Here is a 17,748-nt window from a genome sequence, read left to right on the forward strand (position 1 = left end):
GATGGTTATCAGAGATAAAGGCTGTAGAAATACGGCTGTATGTTATGAGAGATTGGGGAGGAGGGGGCTGACTTCCTGTTTTTACAAATGAGGTAAATTACTGCTTGTTCAATAATATGATTGTGTTGATACAACTTCTTAATATGTATTACTCAAATCCACAAAGTATTCTAGAGATCTTATTTGGGGGGGGGGGGGGTGTCCTTTCTAACGCTACTTACTTGATAGGGATACAGAGTAACGCCATTTGTTCTCGACAAGGACCAGGTGCCGTCTAGGTACTGATGAGCCTGGATAGCCACAGAATTCAGGATGTTACCATTGCTGGGGCTGGTGGCCATCTGTACACTGACCTTTGCCTGATGTCCCAAGGAACCATTTTTCTTCTCTATCCCATTAACGATCCCTATGTTGTTCTGTTTCCCGCTGAGTTTGTTAGGCAGAAAGCCAGCATAATTGGATGTAGCATAAGGAGCAGACATGTAGGCCCAGTCCCTGGGCTGCAGGCTGCCCATATGTCGCGAGCCCACCAAGGTGGGGATGTTGGGGAGAGGAGGAGGGGAGCCGGGAGAAGCATCGCAATGTTCAGTGTTGGCAGCCTGTTCGAGGGTCAGCACCATCTGAATCGCTTCCTGCTTCAGCTGGTTCAAGTGAGTGGCACACACGTCGCACCGGTTGTCTCTTTCGTTCCATGCCTTCCGGGTGGTGTTGGGCACCTGCAGCTTGTCGTGAATCGCAGAAGAGAAAGCCGGGTCCTAACAATAAGAGAGAATGAGGGGAGAAGTAGACAATTAAAATTGGATGATAGGGAAAAAATTAAATCCAAATTCTACCACTGGTTGTTATTAATTCATTTTATTAACAAGTGAAAAAGAATTAGGATATAAAAATCCCCATGCTTCTGCCGGATCTTAATTAGCAGTCGTATTTTTGAATACCACTGAGACGTTCATTTGGGAGTTGACTCATGAAGATCTTTCCCATTTGCATTTTCAAACTGCGCTAAAATTACCCATAAGATTACTTCAACTTCACACGCAAAAAAGAAATTATTTATTCTGAGCAGGGATTGGGAACCGGAGGTCCTGCAGATGTTATTGGGCTTCAGTTCATATCATCCCTAACCATTGGTCAAGTTGGCTGGCTTCTAACAACAACTGGAGAGGTACTTTGTTCATTAGTTGTGTCCACTGATCAAACCAAGCATACAATGCTGCCCATTAAGAGTCTTTTAATATTGAATTTCATAATACAGTGCAAACTTAATGGGCTTCTTCAGAAAAAAAGGGTAGTATATCAATCAATCAAATTATCCATTATTTACCTTTTTAAGAAATCCATTTTCTACCACCAAAATAATCAAGTACAGTGGTACCTCGGGTTACAGGCGCTTCAGGTTACATACTCCGCTAACCCAGAAATAGTGCTTCAGGTTAAGAACTTTGCTTCAGGATGAGAACAGAAATTGAGAGGCAGCAACAGGAGGCTCCATTAGCTAAAGTGGTACCCCAGGTTAAGAAAAGTTTCAGGTTAAGAACGGACCTCCAGAACGAATTAAGTTCTTAACCCGTGGTACCACTGTATTGCTGGTAATACTAGATAATCACTAGATAATCAAGACTGCCCTTGGATAGGGCAGTCTAGCCAGACTAGCCAAAAAACAAACAAAAAACTGGCTTCCATCTCATGGCCCATTTTTCTTTTTGGAAGCTATGTGAGTGACCATCCTAAAGGAGTCCCAAATCTTAGCTTTCAAAATATCTAGTCCACCACCTGCTCTACAGTAGGATTTTGCATACATGAAACCTTGTGTACTTCACACAATGATCCCCATCACACAGGGTCCTGCACACACAATTAACTCTAAGGTAAAGGTAAAGGGACCCCTGACCATTAGGTCCAGTCGTGACCGACTCTGGGGATGCGGCGCTCATCTCGCTTTATTGGCCGAGGGAGCCAGCGTACAGTTTCCAGGTCATGTGGCCAGCATGACTAAGCTACTTCTGGCAAACCAGAGGAGCGCATGGAAACGCCGTTTACCTTCCCGCCAAAGCAGTACCTATTTATCTACTTGCACTTTGACGTGCTTTCAAACTGCTAGGTTGGCAGGAGCAGGGACTGAGCAACAGGAGCTCACCCTATCGCAGGGATTCGAACCGCCGACCTTCTGATCGGCAAGCCCTAGGCTCTGTGGTTTAACCCACAGCGCCACCCCAGATGAATATGTGACAAACAGAGCAGGAATGCAAGAAATACCAGTACAAGTACAAATCAAGACATGATATAGTGAGACAAAGGCTGCATTCTGACATCATGCTTACCCATAGTTTAGTATGATAACAATTAGACTAGGTGAACCTTGGGCTTACATGCTTCTTCCCACCCCGTCCCTTCTCCATCTTGTCAGTGAGGAGAGCAGAAGCTTAGGTTTCTGGAGTCAGTAAACCACAGTTTAGCATTACACCAAAACCCTAAACTGTGATGTGAAAGGATTCTGACAAATGCTTGCATTCTCTGCTTGACTCAGCAGCTAAGCTGACAAAACAGTTGAGGGTTGAAAGCTAAAGTGTTTGCAGCATCTAAGAGCATTCTCTCTGGGTCTCAGCAGGCAGGAGACGGAGGGGGTGGGCAGGAGCAACTGAGGAGAAGTGCAGACAAGAGGTCATAATGGTTTAGTGACCAAGGAGAGAGAGATCTACAACACGAGAAGATGGAAGGAAAGGAGGAGAGCTACCAGAAGAATTTGGGCTGCCTCAGCAGAGAACTCTGTGCATATAAAACAAAACAGAGTGGAGTCCTATGATGAAAGTGGGAAATGGAACGCTTTGAGTATGTTCTCCACCATGAAGAGCTATGAGTACAAAAGACCTGCTGAGCTTCTGAAGACTCCTAGACCCAGAGGCAGTGATGGAGCTAGTATGTGGCTCATCTTAATGATGGTTTATGGAAAGAAGTCAGCTTCACGAAACATAATTTGAAATTGGCTTGTTTCAAACAAACCATAGTTAAGTGCTGGCTGGGGCTGATGGGTGTTTTAGTCCAAAAAATGCAGAAGGCACCAGGTTGGGAAACGCTGCTATCACATTTCCATAAAAGCTACGTATCTCTACACCATCTCAAGAAGAGCTTATGCCTTTTGGCTGTTGCTTTAAGACACTTAAGAAAATGTTTGTCTTTTAAGAATATCAACTTGTTTGTTGAATGAGACCACAACCAACCCAGTGCAGTATTGTGTTTTCAACAGCAACCAGAAAGATGCTTCTGGAAACTTCTGAATAACAGTGGTGGTCACTTCCTGTAGTTCTCCCAGGAAACCTCTATATTTTTGATAAATATGATTTTCTTAGAGGAAAGAAGAGACAGGACCCTGAACCAACAGCCAAAGCAAACAGATTCCACAATGCTAATGCTTGTTTGCTGGGAGGAAAATGTGCAGCGGGTTTTAGGAAGGAGGGGGAAAGGAGAATTCACTGTTGGGAGGCTGTATTAATTACACTACATCTTTATTATATGCTAAACCATTTTTATTTTCACTGTTTAAATACCGTGAACAGCTACTCAGCATGCTGTGATTAATTGATTAATAAATCATGATACCTCTTTATGCAAAGTGGCTGAAGTGAAGTTCTGTCAACAGATGCCCAAGAGGGGCACCCCTAGGAAATGATGGGGGAAGCACTGGTGGGGACTGAAACGCATCAAGTCACAGGCTGGCTAATTCAGTTCAGAAAATGCCTCAGCAGCCTACTGTTCAACACCATCATGCATCGCTTCAAAGAAATATCACAGTCCAACCTACGGGTAGCCTCCAATAAAACTATATAGCACAGGTGAACAAGCTCATTCGTGCACAGACACAAGGATCTGAAACATCTGTATTGATGCAGATCTGATAATATACCCTGTAAAGGTAAAGGTAAAGGACCTCTAGACAGTTAAGTCCAGTCAAAGGCGACTATGGGGTGTGGCACTCATCTTGCTTCAGGCCAAGGGAGCCAGCGTTTGTCCACAGACAGCTTTCCAGGTCATGTGGCCAGCAGGACTAAACCGCTTCTGGCACAATGGGACGGAAATGCCAGTTACCTTCCCACCTCAGCAGTACCTATTTATCTACTTGCAGTGCCTGAAAGAGCATATCCACTCCCATCATTCAGCCCAGGTGTGGAGGTCCAGCTCTGAGGGCCTTCTGGTGGTTCCCTCACTGTGAGAAGTGAAGTTACAGGGAACCAGGAAGAGGGCCTTTTCGGTAGTGGCACCCAACCTGTGTGAAATGCCTTTCAGCAGATGTCAAACAGATAAACAACTACGCTTTCTCACTACTACTACTACTACTACTACTACTACTACTACTACTACTACTTCAGAGTTACATACCTAATCTGTCCAGTAACACAGATAAGGAAATCACCAGATTCAGCATCTGGGGAATCAGCTCTTTCCTCACTAATGGAACTACATTCCTTAAAATCCTTGGTACACAATACAAATGGGGGACATAAGGGTTCCGCCCTACCAGTTCCAGTGTGCACCAGCCACTGCTGGTTCCCAATATAAATAAGAGGCACATCGTGTTTTCAGTCCATTCATACACATGCTCAGAAAGACACAGAGGAGCTCTGAGCTTTTCTCCACAGTACCCCAAGGAGGTTGCTAGCACTGCAGTAAGACTAAGACCCTGCCTTCTGTATAATTTGTTTTCTACCTGCTTGATTGGTCAGGGCTGTCAACCCTCTGCCAGTTCTCCTGCTTCAGCTCCTGAATACAACAGGCCCGGTGTTGTTCTTTGAAACTTAACCACTCTCTGGCAAAGGGCTTCACTTGGGAGTAGGTACATCTTATATTCATCTCCAAACACGGTTCAGCATGACAGATCCCAGACACTATTATAAATAAATCTTAGGAAAGGAAAGCTTTTTCTGAAGTATGCCCACCATCTACGAACTGTAGCCGTTTCAGCATGGGCTGTGCACTAGCAACCTTAGCTGTGTATCAATATTGAAACAGACTTCATTTCCTTCTCAGATGTCATCTAGCAGCACATATCTTGGTAGATGACCTCCAGAGGGTACACAGAGACTTACATTCTGCAACACCAAGCCAGGCAGGTGTATTACATCTAATGCACCCTGACAATGCAATTATAGTTGGCACCACCAGCAGTGGATAGCAGCTGCCCCAGATACAGTCAAGGAGCCTGACAGACCTCCACACACATTTCCAACGCAATATGTGCATATAGATCTTCTCAGTCCCTCATTTCACTAATCATGGGCTTAAGTTATGTAAGTCTGCTGTCACTCTGGAAAGATATAAAGATAAGCAGTGAAATCGTATGAAAAACCACCCTTCAGAAAGAGAACAGCAGGAAGAGCATAGGCCCAGCTTCACAAACGTATCTAAAGCAATCCTATGATCTGGATCACCAGTTGTCAAACTCCCCATTTACACGGGGGTTACGTTCTGAGGCACTGTGCGTTTAAGTGAAATGGCGTATATCGGGAACACCATTGAATAAACCTGCAAACACCACAATCGCTCCCTCCAAACCTCCTTGCTCAAAGTCCAAATCTCCACAGGCCTTAAAGGTCTGTGCAAGAGCTCCTAGGATTGTACTTGCAAAGGTTCATGGGATTGCTAGACGCTGTTTTTGCACAATTTTTGCTGTTTTCCGCTCTTTTAGGGCTGTTTTGTCCCCTTTTGGTGCCACTTCCAGGTTCACGGTGATTCAAGCATGTGCAGTTGTGCATGCCTTGAATGCACAGAAATGGGGAGTTTCCCATACCCCCATTTGAAGTTTTCAAAATGTAATGAGTGATCTGTGTCTTGTTGAGGAAACATTACAAAACCAGCTTCAAGTTAGCCTGACCATTACTGTTAAAAAATAGTTTTCAAAGAAACAAAACTCAGGCTACAAATGAGATACGGTGAACATTAATCAGAATGAGATAGGATACAAGGGTCTCCTGGAAACATGGCTTATGGGAGTGGACAGAAGCGGAAAAATTAGTGTATAAGAACTTTATCCTTGGCAGAAATGTTAAGAGATCATGCCAGGAAAAGTTACTGAAACTGGAATAGGCATCATATATTACAGACGGTATGGAGGAAGTTAGATCACTATTATGTGCATCAAAGCTCCAGAAACAGATTGCTGGAATAGCAGAACTGCTATGTTTTGGCATCAGTACATTTTCTGTATGAGTTCCAGGGGGCGTGTTGGTGGGCTTAATGAGCAGCAAGTTATTAGTCCCACAGGTGTGTATAAAACAGGCATAAGGACTTCAAGCTATGTACAGTTTGGGTTCCATAGCATACGCAACAGGAGGATGCTAAGTTATGCACACTATTTGAGCTTCTTAGGCTTTAAAACTCAGCAGGAAATGTAACAGAAATAGGTCTGCTTGTGAGACTTCATGTCGACTTGAAAAGTCCACGGCATTTTGGCATCCATTTCCAAAGTGCCAGCTGGGGAGAGGAGCTCAAAACCGAGATAATTATTCAAGGTTATAACCATATGCTTCTTTCAAACAAAAGGAGATTTGATTCAGTTTCAAACAAAAAGTTGAGAAGGAAGCTACTGAAAGTGAATTTAACCATTCAGTGCAACATAAGCTCAGAATCATGAGTATAAGCTAGAACCATAAGAAAAAGAAGGAATTCCAGAATGAATAGGAGTCGCAAAAACAATTGTACCGCAAATGTCTAAGTTAAAAAGGGTTAAGCAGGTGGTGAGCTATATATTGTCCATACAGCTAGGATATGTGAAACATGCCAGCCCTACTGCTGCCTTGTTCTTCTTTTCCTTACCCCATTTGCTTGTGTCATCCACCTGCTGTGTCTTATCACTGAACGAGACCGAAGCCCTTTTTCATTTGTTTTGCCCAGCATACAGTAAAATGGAGAGCTGATCCTTGCCAGGGGTTTTAGGTAGGGTTGTCTCTTTTACAGTGACTAAAATTAAGAAATGCATCTATGAAAGGGAGGGATAAAACACACATGTATATAAAATCTGCATTTGATAATCTTTAGATGCAAATTTAGAATTAAAGTAAAGGTAAAGGTACCCCTGCCCGTACGGGCCAGTCTTGCCAGACTCTGGGGTTGTGCGCCCATCTCACTCTATAGGCCAGGGGCCAGCGCTGTCCGGAGACACTTCCGGGTCACGTGGCCAGCGTGACATCGCTGCTCTGGCAAGCCAGAGCCGCACACGGAAACGCCGTTTACCTTCCCGCTAGAAAGCGGTCCCTATTTATCTACTTGCACCCGGGGGTGCTTTCGAACTGCTAGGTTGGCAGGCGCTGGGACTGAACAACGGGAGCGCACCCCGCTGCGGGGATTCGAACTGCCGACCTTTCGATCGGCAAGCCCTAGGCGCTGAGGCTTTTACCCACAGCGCCACCCGCGTCCCTTAAATTTAGAATTACTATAATTTAATAGAAACACAATGCATTTCACAGTGGGGAAGAATGTGATCAAATGAACATTGCCTGCTCAGTTTGCTATCCAGGTGTTAAACATTGATGGGCACTTGAAAAGCCCCTGAAATCCCTTCTTATGCTTCCTGACCTTTAAGCCAGACTCGAAACAGGCCGTCCTTCAAATACAGGGCTATGCCCTGATAACCCTCCAGAGAGAGGACCAACCTCTGTGACAAATGGCCACTGTAATTTTAGGCATTCTTTCAGTATGTAGAGTCTACATTGTAGACCACCCTAACTCTCCTTGCCACTCCGACTGCAGTATACTAACAATATGCTGGGCTGAACCGCGGAGCAGTTCACCCAACAGGTCTAAGCTGCAGCAATAGCCTCCCAGCAGCAGCACGGCTCTCACTCACCAAAAGTGGGAGAGGGAGAGGCAAAGCGGTGGTGATGTCAGGGTTGCACACTGCCACCAGCAGAGCCAATCTGCTGCTCCCACCAGTGCACCCAGACAGCCCTGACCTCATCACCTTGCCTCCACCTTGCTTCTCCCCTTCCTCCTAATGGCGTAGCATGGGAGGGCAGAGGGGTGGTGGCCCCAGGCACAAAATTCTGAGCAGGGCGCAACCAAGCGAAGTGACACCCGCTCCTGGGCTGGCCGATGAGTTTGAGCTGGCTCGCTCTTCCCTCCATGTGCAGTGCCACCCCAGCTGCCCAATCCACCAAGGGCACAACACTTGCCCCGCTCCAGGAACCAGCAACTCACGCTATGCAACTGCTTCCCCCTTCAGGTGAGTGCTGCTGCCAGGAGGCTATTGCTGCAGCTTCAACCCGTTGGGCTTCCAACATACTGCTAGGAAGCTGCACGGAATAAGCTGTGGGAGTGGCAAGGAGAGTTAGGGTGCCCAAGCAGGGGCAACCAATGGGGTGTCCCCCAGAGGGAATGCAACTCTCATCAGCCCAAGAAATGTGGCCAATAGTCAGGGTAGGCAAGAAGTTGTACTCTCAACATCTGGAGAGCACCACTTTGTCTCCTCCTGCCCTATAGATTCATATGCCCCTGGCAAATTGTCAAGCCATAATTTGCTGGACTATTGATCTTCAATGTAGTCACTGTCCTGGCTTTGCATTGTTGGCTTTTACTGATGGTTTATTCAATATGTTTCACTGCTTCCTGTATTTTATTTTATGTTTTAAGTGTTTTATAGTGGTGGTTTTTTAAAAATCTGATTTCTGCTTTGAAATCTTTGAATGGAAAAGTGGCCTAGAAAGACGTATGTATGTAAATAAATAAGTAAATACAATATACTGGTAGGCAACTGAATAAGTGAAAAGTAAGACAATAGATGCTATATATTTTCAAGCATACCTGAGCCATGGAAATTAACTCCCACTTGGAGTCGTGCTGTGTAGGGGCTCATCTCCTTCAACAGAGAAGGTAGCAAGGACCTGTTTTAGGTGATCAATCAGTCATACCAAGCGTTGGGAAAGGTGGAAGAAGAACAGAGATCAAGGGCTTCACATCTTTGCCCTGACAGAAATGTAACTTCCAGACCTTCGCTTGCAGCAGGGGGTAAGAAAACTAATTAAGAAACACTGATGGGAACTGATGCAGTTTCTCTGATAGAAGCCACAAGGGCCGTTTCTTTTTACCATTCTAAGGAATTTTGTTTTGTGCCTCTAGCTTGCTAGCACAGAAGCTACTTTGTTTAAGCAATGCCTTTGCCATATTTTCAGAGGACAGGGTAGAAAAATTAACAGCTTTATTTCTTGATTGTGGTGGTGGAAACCGTGTGTAATCTGAGTGCACGTACATTCCATACATCTGGGCCAACTTCCAGATGATGTTGTTTCTTAACCTAAGGACACACACTCTTCTCTAAAACTAGATTAACTGCCACGGAGACTTGCCACCTTTGCCAGTCTTTGGATCTGACTGCTGAAAAAACTGGTGCTCCCAACTGTGAAACTGACACCGTTTCTGTTGAAATAACAGAATGCTCGAATAAACTGAAATCTGTGGGAGTCCTGAGCAAACAGAGCCTGTGGTTTTAACGCGGTGAATACAAATGAGCAAAACTGCTACCAGCAACAGTTACAAATTACCTTTCTTCCCAAGCAAAAAGCTGGAAAGGTGACTAAATATTCTCAAATTTTGCAGTTCGGGTTTGCTTCACCCAACACAAAAAGCTACACTGATGTCATGATACTGTTTGTCTTACAGGGCACCACCAAACTCACACAAACAGGATCATTACAGCTATCATATAATTAATATTTTGCTTGCTTAAAATTTGTGTCATGTGCCAACTATTCTCTTACATACAATTTCAGATCTGTTTTTGCTAGTGAGTGAAACCTTAATACGGGGCTGAAGCCAATCACAGCTCCTCACAAGTGCCTCTTCATGATACATGTGTATTGAAAACATGCATTTTGTCACATTCAAACATTACATTCTTAGATGTAAAAAAGTAATATGTGGAATGTCCAATAGACAGGGCCATTTTTCATCAAATTCAAGCAGTATCTATTAGGAAGAAAGTTTGCTTACCTTGATCTTGTCACATAATCTGGTTATATAAATCCCCCCCCCCCATCTTGCAACAGGAAAGGGGAGAAAGTTCTGTTTTGGTTTTTTAAATGGTCTGTTTTTTAAATGTTCTTCCCTTATCTGAGTTTCAAATACCATAAACTACTATCACATTTGCCTTGGATTCATCTCCAATTGATTCACTTTCACCTATTTTGCTGATTTAGAACCTCACTCAGTCCCCAGATCAGAAGAGGGGGTAGAGTTAGGTGTCATTAATAAACTGATGATACTACCCAGAATTCCATCTAGATGTTAAATAGCAAGGGTGATATAATTAAACTTTGTGGTACACCACAGGGTAATTGACATATTCTCATTATAGTTAGAATATTAAATGCAGTGCATTGAGGAGAAAATAAATTAGGTTTCTTGCTTGCTTAAGGCTTGTTCTAAGGATGTGACAACTGCACACATCTGGCCCCCAGGTGTTTGCATTATTGTTTCAAAAGTGAAATCTAACTGTAGCTAGATTTCTAATTGAGCTGGGGGAGAATAAAAGGTTGTCAAAGAAGAAGCATGGAGTACAGTCATACAGTTATATCTTATGCCCATATTCTGATATAGAGAGTCTGTGAGATTCACTGGATAGAGGACTGTGAGATTCACTGGATAGATTCACTGGATAGAAGACTGGATAGAGGTCTGTGAGATTCACTGGATAGAGGACTGGATAGAGATACAGCCAACACCTCTTTAAAGGTAAAAGTAAAGGTACCCCTGCCCGTACGGGCCAGTCTTGACAGACTCTGGGGTTGTGCGCCCATCTCACTCAAGAGGCCGGGGGCCAGCACTGTCTGGAGACACTTCCGGGTCATATGGCCAGCGTGACAAAGCTGCATCTGGCGAGCCAGCGCAGCACACGGAACGCCGTTTACCTTCCCGCTGGTAAGCGGTCCCTATTTATCTACTTGCACCCGGGAGTGCTTTCGAACTGCTAGGTTGGCAGGCGCTGGGACCGAGCAGCGGGAGCGCACCCCGCCGCGGGGATTCGAACAGCCGACCTTTCAATCGGCAAGCCCTAGGCGCTGAGGCTTTTACCCACAGCGCCACCCGCATCCCTAACACCTCTTTAGGGAAGTTTTTAATGACTGATGTTTTAATGTATTTTGTTGGAAGCCACCCAGAGTGGCTGGGGAAACCCAGCCAGACGGGTATGTATGTATGAATGTATGTATGTATGTATGTATGTATGTATGTGTAAATAAATTACTACAACTACTACTACTGGAGCAGACTGCCACGCACACAATGGGGCTACCCCCTCCTCTCCTCCTCCATTTATCATCAACATCTGTTCTCCACCCTCTGTAAAACATTCTGAGGGTGCACAAGGGGGTTACAAAAAGGAGAGGAGGGAGAAGTCCCACTGTGCAAGTGAAGATCTGTTGCACAAGCAGAACAGCAGTGTTTGGTATGGTCCTTACATGGAAGCCAAGACTTCCCAAATTCCCCTTGCTCATGAAAATCAGTGAGTGACCTTGGGCAAATAACTCTCTCTCTCAGCCTAACCTCTCAAGATCACTCAGAAAATAAAATTTTAGCTATCATGGATGTGGAGGCCCTTTAAACCTGTATATTCAATTAACATGGACTACAAGCTACCAGAAATATCATCCCTGGTGATACACACTGCACATCTAGTTACCAACCTCTGCCACTCTGTATTTACTCTCAATTACTTCGGCTTTGGAAAGATCATAGAATCATAGAGTTGGAAGAGACCACAAGGGCCATCGAGTCCAACCCCCTGCCAATCAATGGCACTGTAATTGGTGTTTGCATAGTTCCATGTGCCAATGTTTTCATGGCTGACTTAGAACAATGTTCTCAGCTCTTGCCTCCAAAATCTCCCCTCTGCCTGGGATACATTATCATCTGAACCCATGAGCAGGGAGCACTTGAGAAATTCTACCAGGACCTCTAGACCAATCCACACAGCAGGTCCACTTCCTGGATACTATTGTGCAATAATGGACATATAAGCATTATTTTATGTCAGAAACATACTGATTGCGACACACATACTGACGTGCTTTGAGTTTCAACTGAGAACACTCCAAAAAAACAACACCACTTTCTACGACCAAGCACTGCAATGCAAACACATTTGTTTGGACGGAGACTCAAGATGTGTGGATTTGACTACAATATCCACCCAGTGCAATGAATAACAGGTCAAGAGAGACAGGCTACTACTCAAGAGTAATCTACTACGGAACAGATCTTGATGAGAAATTGACAAACACACTTTGTTGCCACCTAATAACTCCCCACTATCATCAGTGATCTACAACTCATCTTGAGCAATGATACTTTCCTCTTACAGGCCTTGGGTGGTGGGCCAATCCTTGCTTACAGAGAGTCCCTAAATCAAAACGGTTATGTACCAACAACAACAGGCCATACAAGGACCAGATGCTGCAATGAACACAGATGCCAACTCTGCCCCATTTCTACAGAGCCAACACTGTTACAGGACGTAATAAACTCAGTCACAACATAAGAGATTCATTCACCTGTTCATCATCCAACGTGATAGATGTTACCATCTGTCAGCAATGCCCTTCTGTGTTCTACATAAGCCAAGACAGGCCATTCTCTAGGCAAAAGAATAAACGAATACAAATCTGACACCAGAAAGGGCAATGTTCAGAAGCCACTGAGAGAACAGTTCAATCTTGCAGGACACTCTCTGCTGCTAACCTTAAAAATAGCCATTCTTGAACAAAGAAGTCTCCAAGGGAGACTCCAGCACAAAGCAGCTGAAATACATATAGAGGCAAATTTGAGGCCTGAATTCAGATAACAGGTTGTTCTTTTTTTAGCCTATTACAGGTGTTAATTAGCTCCCCAAACAGTAACTTTAATATAAAAAAAACTAACCTCACAAACATCTGACACCACAAAATTTCACACCAAGATCCTTTAATTAATTATCTGTCCTTTTTGTGGCTCGCCATAAACAAAAAGCTAAAGTTATAAAATAAACATCTTTTTGTCAGATGTGTTTTAGATCACAATGTAAAGTTCTATGACTTATTCTATTCAAATAATACAACAGTGACACAGCAGGCAGCTGTAACTTCTGGCATCTCATACCCAATCTGGGCCGATGTTTATTTTCTAAGAAAATGGAATAGTGTCATTGTTAACGACCAGCAGGTGTCAAAATGTGGAGGTGATAAAAAAAATGTAGGCAATAATGATGTCTTTCTCTGACAATGGCCTGAATCCATCATAGTCACATAGACACGGCATTCCAGAAGGAAGAAATATGAGGAAATGATGGGCCCTTCGAAAAGTTACAACTGCATCTTTGGCATTAACGCAACTGTCCCACTCTTCTTATAGTATGGAGAAGCAGTTTGCTCCACAGGAGGCAGTGATGCCCACCAACTTGGATGCCTCTAAAAGAGGATTCAACATGGAGGATCAGGCTATCCACAGCTACTAGCCATGCCTGGTCAGGTTTAACGTCCACTGTCGGAGATACTATGCCTTTGAACAGCAGTTGCTGGGAATCACAGGTGGGCAGAGTACTGCTGCACTTTGATCCTGTTTGCATGCTTCTCCCAGACATCTGACTGGCCACCTTGGGAACAGGATGCTGGACCACTTTTGGGCCACTGGCCTGATTTAGAAGTCTCTTCTTATGTTCTTAGCTATAGCTGTTGGCCTATTACTTTTTTCTTTCCTTTTTTAATAATCCCACAGACCTTGTACAGACTAAAACATCTCACTGCTTTCTGCAAAGTTATTTCATGCTTTCCTACTGAGCATTCTTTTATTATAAATTCAGCCAGAACCCAACTTCCAAAGATAAACTCAAAAAAGAAAACCTGGTGGGGATTTTTAGGGCAATTGGAGCTTGAGAAGGCTACCACATAGAAATTCAGGAAAAGATTTCTACCCATGGAGAAGAAACAAGACTGAGAAGAATCCATAACTATAATCTAATGCCACTATCATAACTCCATCTAATACCAAACTAGTGTGGTCCAGCACTTATGTTTGGAAGAAACCTGGAAACCACCCAAAAACAAGGCAATTGTTTCTGCGTACTAGGAGGACAAAGAAGTTTATTTGCAACTCAAAAGAAAGGGGCTTTTAACTATATATCCAAAACCAGCCAAAGTACGACCCTAGCTCAATGTCTCTGTGGATATGCAGGGTATGTTGACAGCTGGTTCACATAACATTTAGAGAGTCGGTTTTTAAAAAGAAAAAGAAAGAAAGAAAGAAAGAATAGATGGTGGTGAAGAGAATTAGTCTGCTTGAGCCAATTAAGTTAACACCTTATACTATTCTTGATGAAGGATTAGTGCCATAGCACTTTTCAGTAGAAACCATATTATTTTCATCTAATCACTTGGCTCCTTTTCATTTAGCATTCTAGTGCTACACTTGTATATATCTAATCAAGCATCTAACATTTTTCACGCTATCATTAACTCAATTTGTAATAGGAACTATAATTATAACTTTAATGATAGTGCTGGCCAAAGGAATTTAAATGTGAAATTATGTAATTCTCGTGTGTGTGTGTGTGTGCGCGCGCGCGCTGATATATTGCACTGCATTGCAGTATGCTGTAAATATTTTAAGGGGAAGTAATAAGCAATAACAATTCTGTAGTCTAGGACATTTCATACATTGTAATGGTTTGCATGTAACACCAAACTATGTTTTGGCCAGCAAAACAAGTCAAGTTCATCAACCATAGTTTAAGGTCCGTCCGTCCCCCTCTTAAACTAGGGATAGCAAAGATCATGCCCTCCAGATACTTTTGAATTCTATATTCTATCATCCCAGACCATTAGTCATGCCGGCTCACGGTGATGGGAGATGGAATCCAACAACATCTGGAGGTTATCACATTGGCTAAAACATAGTTAACATGAACCACAGTTTGTCTGGGTTTGTACATAATGAGTAACAGCAGTTAGTTGAAAATGGAAACAAATGCTTCTGATCTCACCTCACAGCCATGCTAGAAGAGATGGGAAGGGAGAGCTCACAAGCCAAATTTCATGCCTGTACAGCCAAATATCTGATTGCAATAATTACATGGCAGCACACTTGGGCTTCAAGGAGTCAGAGCCTGTCCCAGCTCCTTGACAAACGTACTTGTATAAAACACATATTGCAAAGATTTGTTTCACAGCTTACATGTATAAGTATATACACTGAACATCTTAGATGCATATATGGGTCCTGGTGCATTGATTAAAAAAATCAGTGCAACTCAAAGAGGTGTTGTGATTGAACAAGAGTGCAAGTGAGATTTTAACATCTCTTGAAATATTTTACATTTCCTCATAGCAAGCCACATTGTTGGTGCTGGTTCAACAATGGCAAATCCAAACACGCAAATAGCTGTGGCTGCCCCATTCTTCAAAAGCGGAACACAAGGGTGCGTCAATTGTTAGAACAGTAACTTAACATATGCCTAGCCATGTATTGTAGCTATAAGTCAATGCCTTAAAAACTTGTAACCTGTTGGGATGCTGTACTGATTTATTTAGTAAAATGTTTAAACATAACAACTGTGGTGAGACTTTGAGTTCCAAGCCTGACAGTGGGAGCCAAGACATAGAGAGATCGACATTGAAGAAGGGGGGGGGGGATGATTCTGTATATCAGAGAACAGCAGACTTCAAGTTTGTAGGGTCTAGTTTATGTTCTACATAAACCCCAAGATCCACCAGTTAAGAGTCAGCTGCAATTAGCAATTAAGAACATGGTGCCTCTGAACAGCTGTTGCTGTTGAGTACTGAAATTTGTTTTGAGCTTCGTTCACAATCCTGGTAACCCAAAATGCATTTGTAACTACTTCAAACTTACTTTATTTCAACAGTGCTCTAATTAGGAGGGGAGTCCTGTTGTTAAACAACCGGGAATCAGAAACCTTTGCTGGTCTATTGCAATTCCCCCAGAGATCTATGAATAGATCTTGATCATCTTCTGCCCACCCACTGCTGTAGATGCCAGAAATAGATGCCCAGATTCCAGTAGTAATACTACTCAAAACAATGCTATATAAACATATAAGTTATTACATTATTGACACCCTGGACTGCTAGTAAAAACATTATGTGACAAACCTCACCAAGGAAAATTCATCTGATGTGCCTTCCAGCGGCTTACCAGCTGACCAGATGCAATAGACCAGATGCACGCATCTGCATTGGTGACCACATGATTAAGGTGGTAGATGATTTTGTCTACCTGGGCTCCACCATAATCAGCAAGCTGAGTTGGACAAGCGTATTGGCAAGGCACCTACAGCAGCAGTTCTCCTCTCCAAAAGGGTATAGGAGACTGTGGTGCTAATGGTTAAAGCACACTGCTTTATGGTAGTCAGATGTGGGAAACTTATAATTTCCAGGAGAGACACCTTAATGCCTTCCATATGAGCTGCATCAGGAAGATTTTGGACATAAAAAATGTCCTCTCCTAAGCTCACATTCCCAGCATGTTTGCACTCCTGTCTCAGTGACGTCTACATTGGCTGGGTCATGTCCACAGAATGGAATATGGCAGGACCCTCAAGGACGTGCTCTGTGGGGAGCTGGCTTTCAGTACCATGCCTGTTGGCATACCAATTCTGCATTATGAGATGTCTGCAAACATGACCCGAAGGCTGGCAACCCTGATATGCGGGAATCCCATGCAGATGATCAGACTTGGAGACAGACACTCAGGTCTTATGTCCATATCAGTGACCAGAGGAGGATTAACCTCTTGGAGGAGTGCAGAAAGAAGAAACACTATGGTACACCTGCATCAGGAGAACTGGACACCTTAATCTGCCCCAGCGGCAACAAAACATGTCTATCCCGTATCGGTCTCTATAGTCACAGCAGTTGCTGTAACTCTCCAACATTTTGACCACCCCTGAAGGCGCACTCTTCCATGGTCTCCCAAGACAGACAAATGGCAGCCTAACCTGTACATTCAATCATGGTGGGTTAGAGGAAATTTTCTGTGCCTTGACAAGCTAGTGACTGGTACAGAAGCCATCTCTTCTGTTCCACCTGGTCACCACACTTTCCCCAGTCTTTAATGATCCTTTGCTACAGCACAGCAAGACCACCCTTTTATTTCTTTGCTGTGAAGTTTGTGCCATGATTAGGCCCTCTTTGCAGAATCAGGGTTGTTTTTTCATTCAAGAGAAAGTCTGAAAGAGATGCTTATGCACTCAAATGCCTCTCACAGCATTTGCCCCTGATAACTAGTGATGGCCAAAGTATCCGATCCATTTGCTGCCTCATAAAAATTATTCCTTCGCCTATTTGACTAATGCAGGGCATGAATGCTCATAACTGGTAAGCCTGACAGGACTGAAAGAGCCCATTCAGAGCTGAGAGCCTTTACCACTTCCCTCCCACTCACACAAAACACATCACACACACCAGATCCTTAAGGCAGAGCACAGGGGAGAGACCCAGAATGAGCTCCTGTTACAAAACAACACACTCTCACTGGCCCTGTACTGCTTATCTTCAAGTGTGGGCTGAAAACATACCGTCACTCCAGCCCCAGCTCGACTCTGATTAAGTCAACTGCTGACAAGTCTGAATGGAGGAATGGCTTCTTGACTTGTGTGGTCCAAGGAAGACTAAGATTACAAATCTCTTCCAACATATTCCCCAAGTGCCCCCACTCCCTGCTCCTGACAATTGGGGAGGGGGGGAAAGAACAAGAAGAAAAGCTTTCAGTATAGCTGGT

At 43.7% G+C, this 17,748-nt stretch overlaps 1 protein-coding gene across 3 annotated transcripts in view; it reads right to left on the reverse strand.

Moving 5' to 3' along the window:
- Window positions 1-17,748, reverse strand: part of KIF26B (kinesin family member 26B) — a 267,176-nt gene that overhangs the window by 181,992 nt on the left and 67,436 nt on the right. For 2 of the 3 annotated variants that reach the window (XM_028724151.2, XM_077925724.1), the window contains one exon: window positions 222-755. In XM_028724151.2, coding sequence (XP_028579984.2) covers window positions 222-755 — 534 coding nt within the window. The remainder of the gene's footprint in view (window positions 1-221; window positions 756-17,748) is intronic. The other variant, XM_028724152.2, reaches the window with a different exon arrangement.

This window comes from Podarcis muralis, chromosome 3, assembly GCF_964188315.1.
Source record: "Podarcis muralis chromosome 3, rPodMur119.hap1.1, whole genome shotgun sequence".
NCBI lineage: Eukaryota > Metazoa > Chordata > Lepidosauria > Squamata > Lacertidae > Podarcis > Podarcis muralis.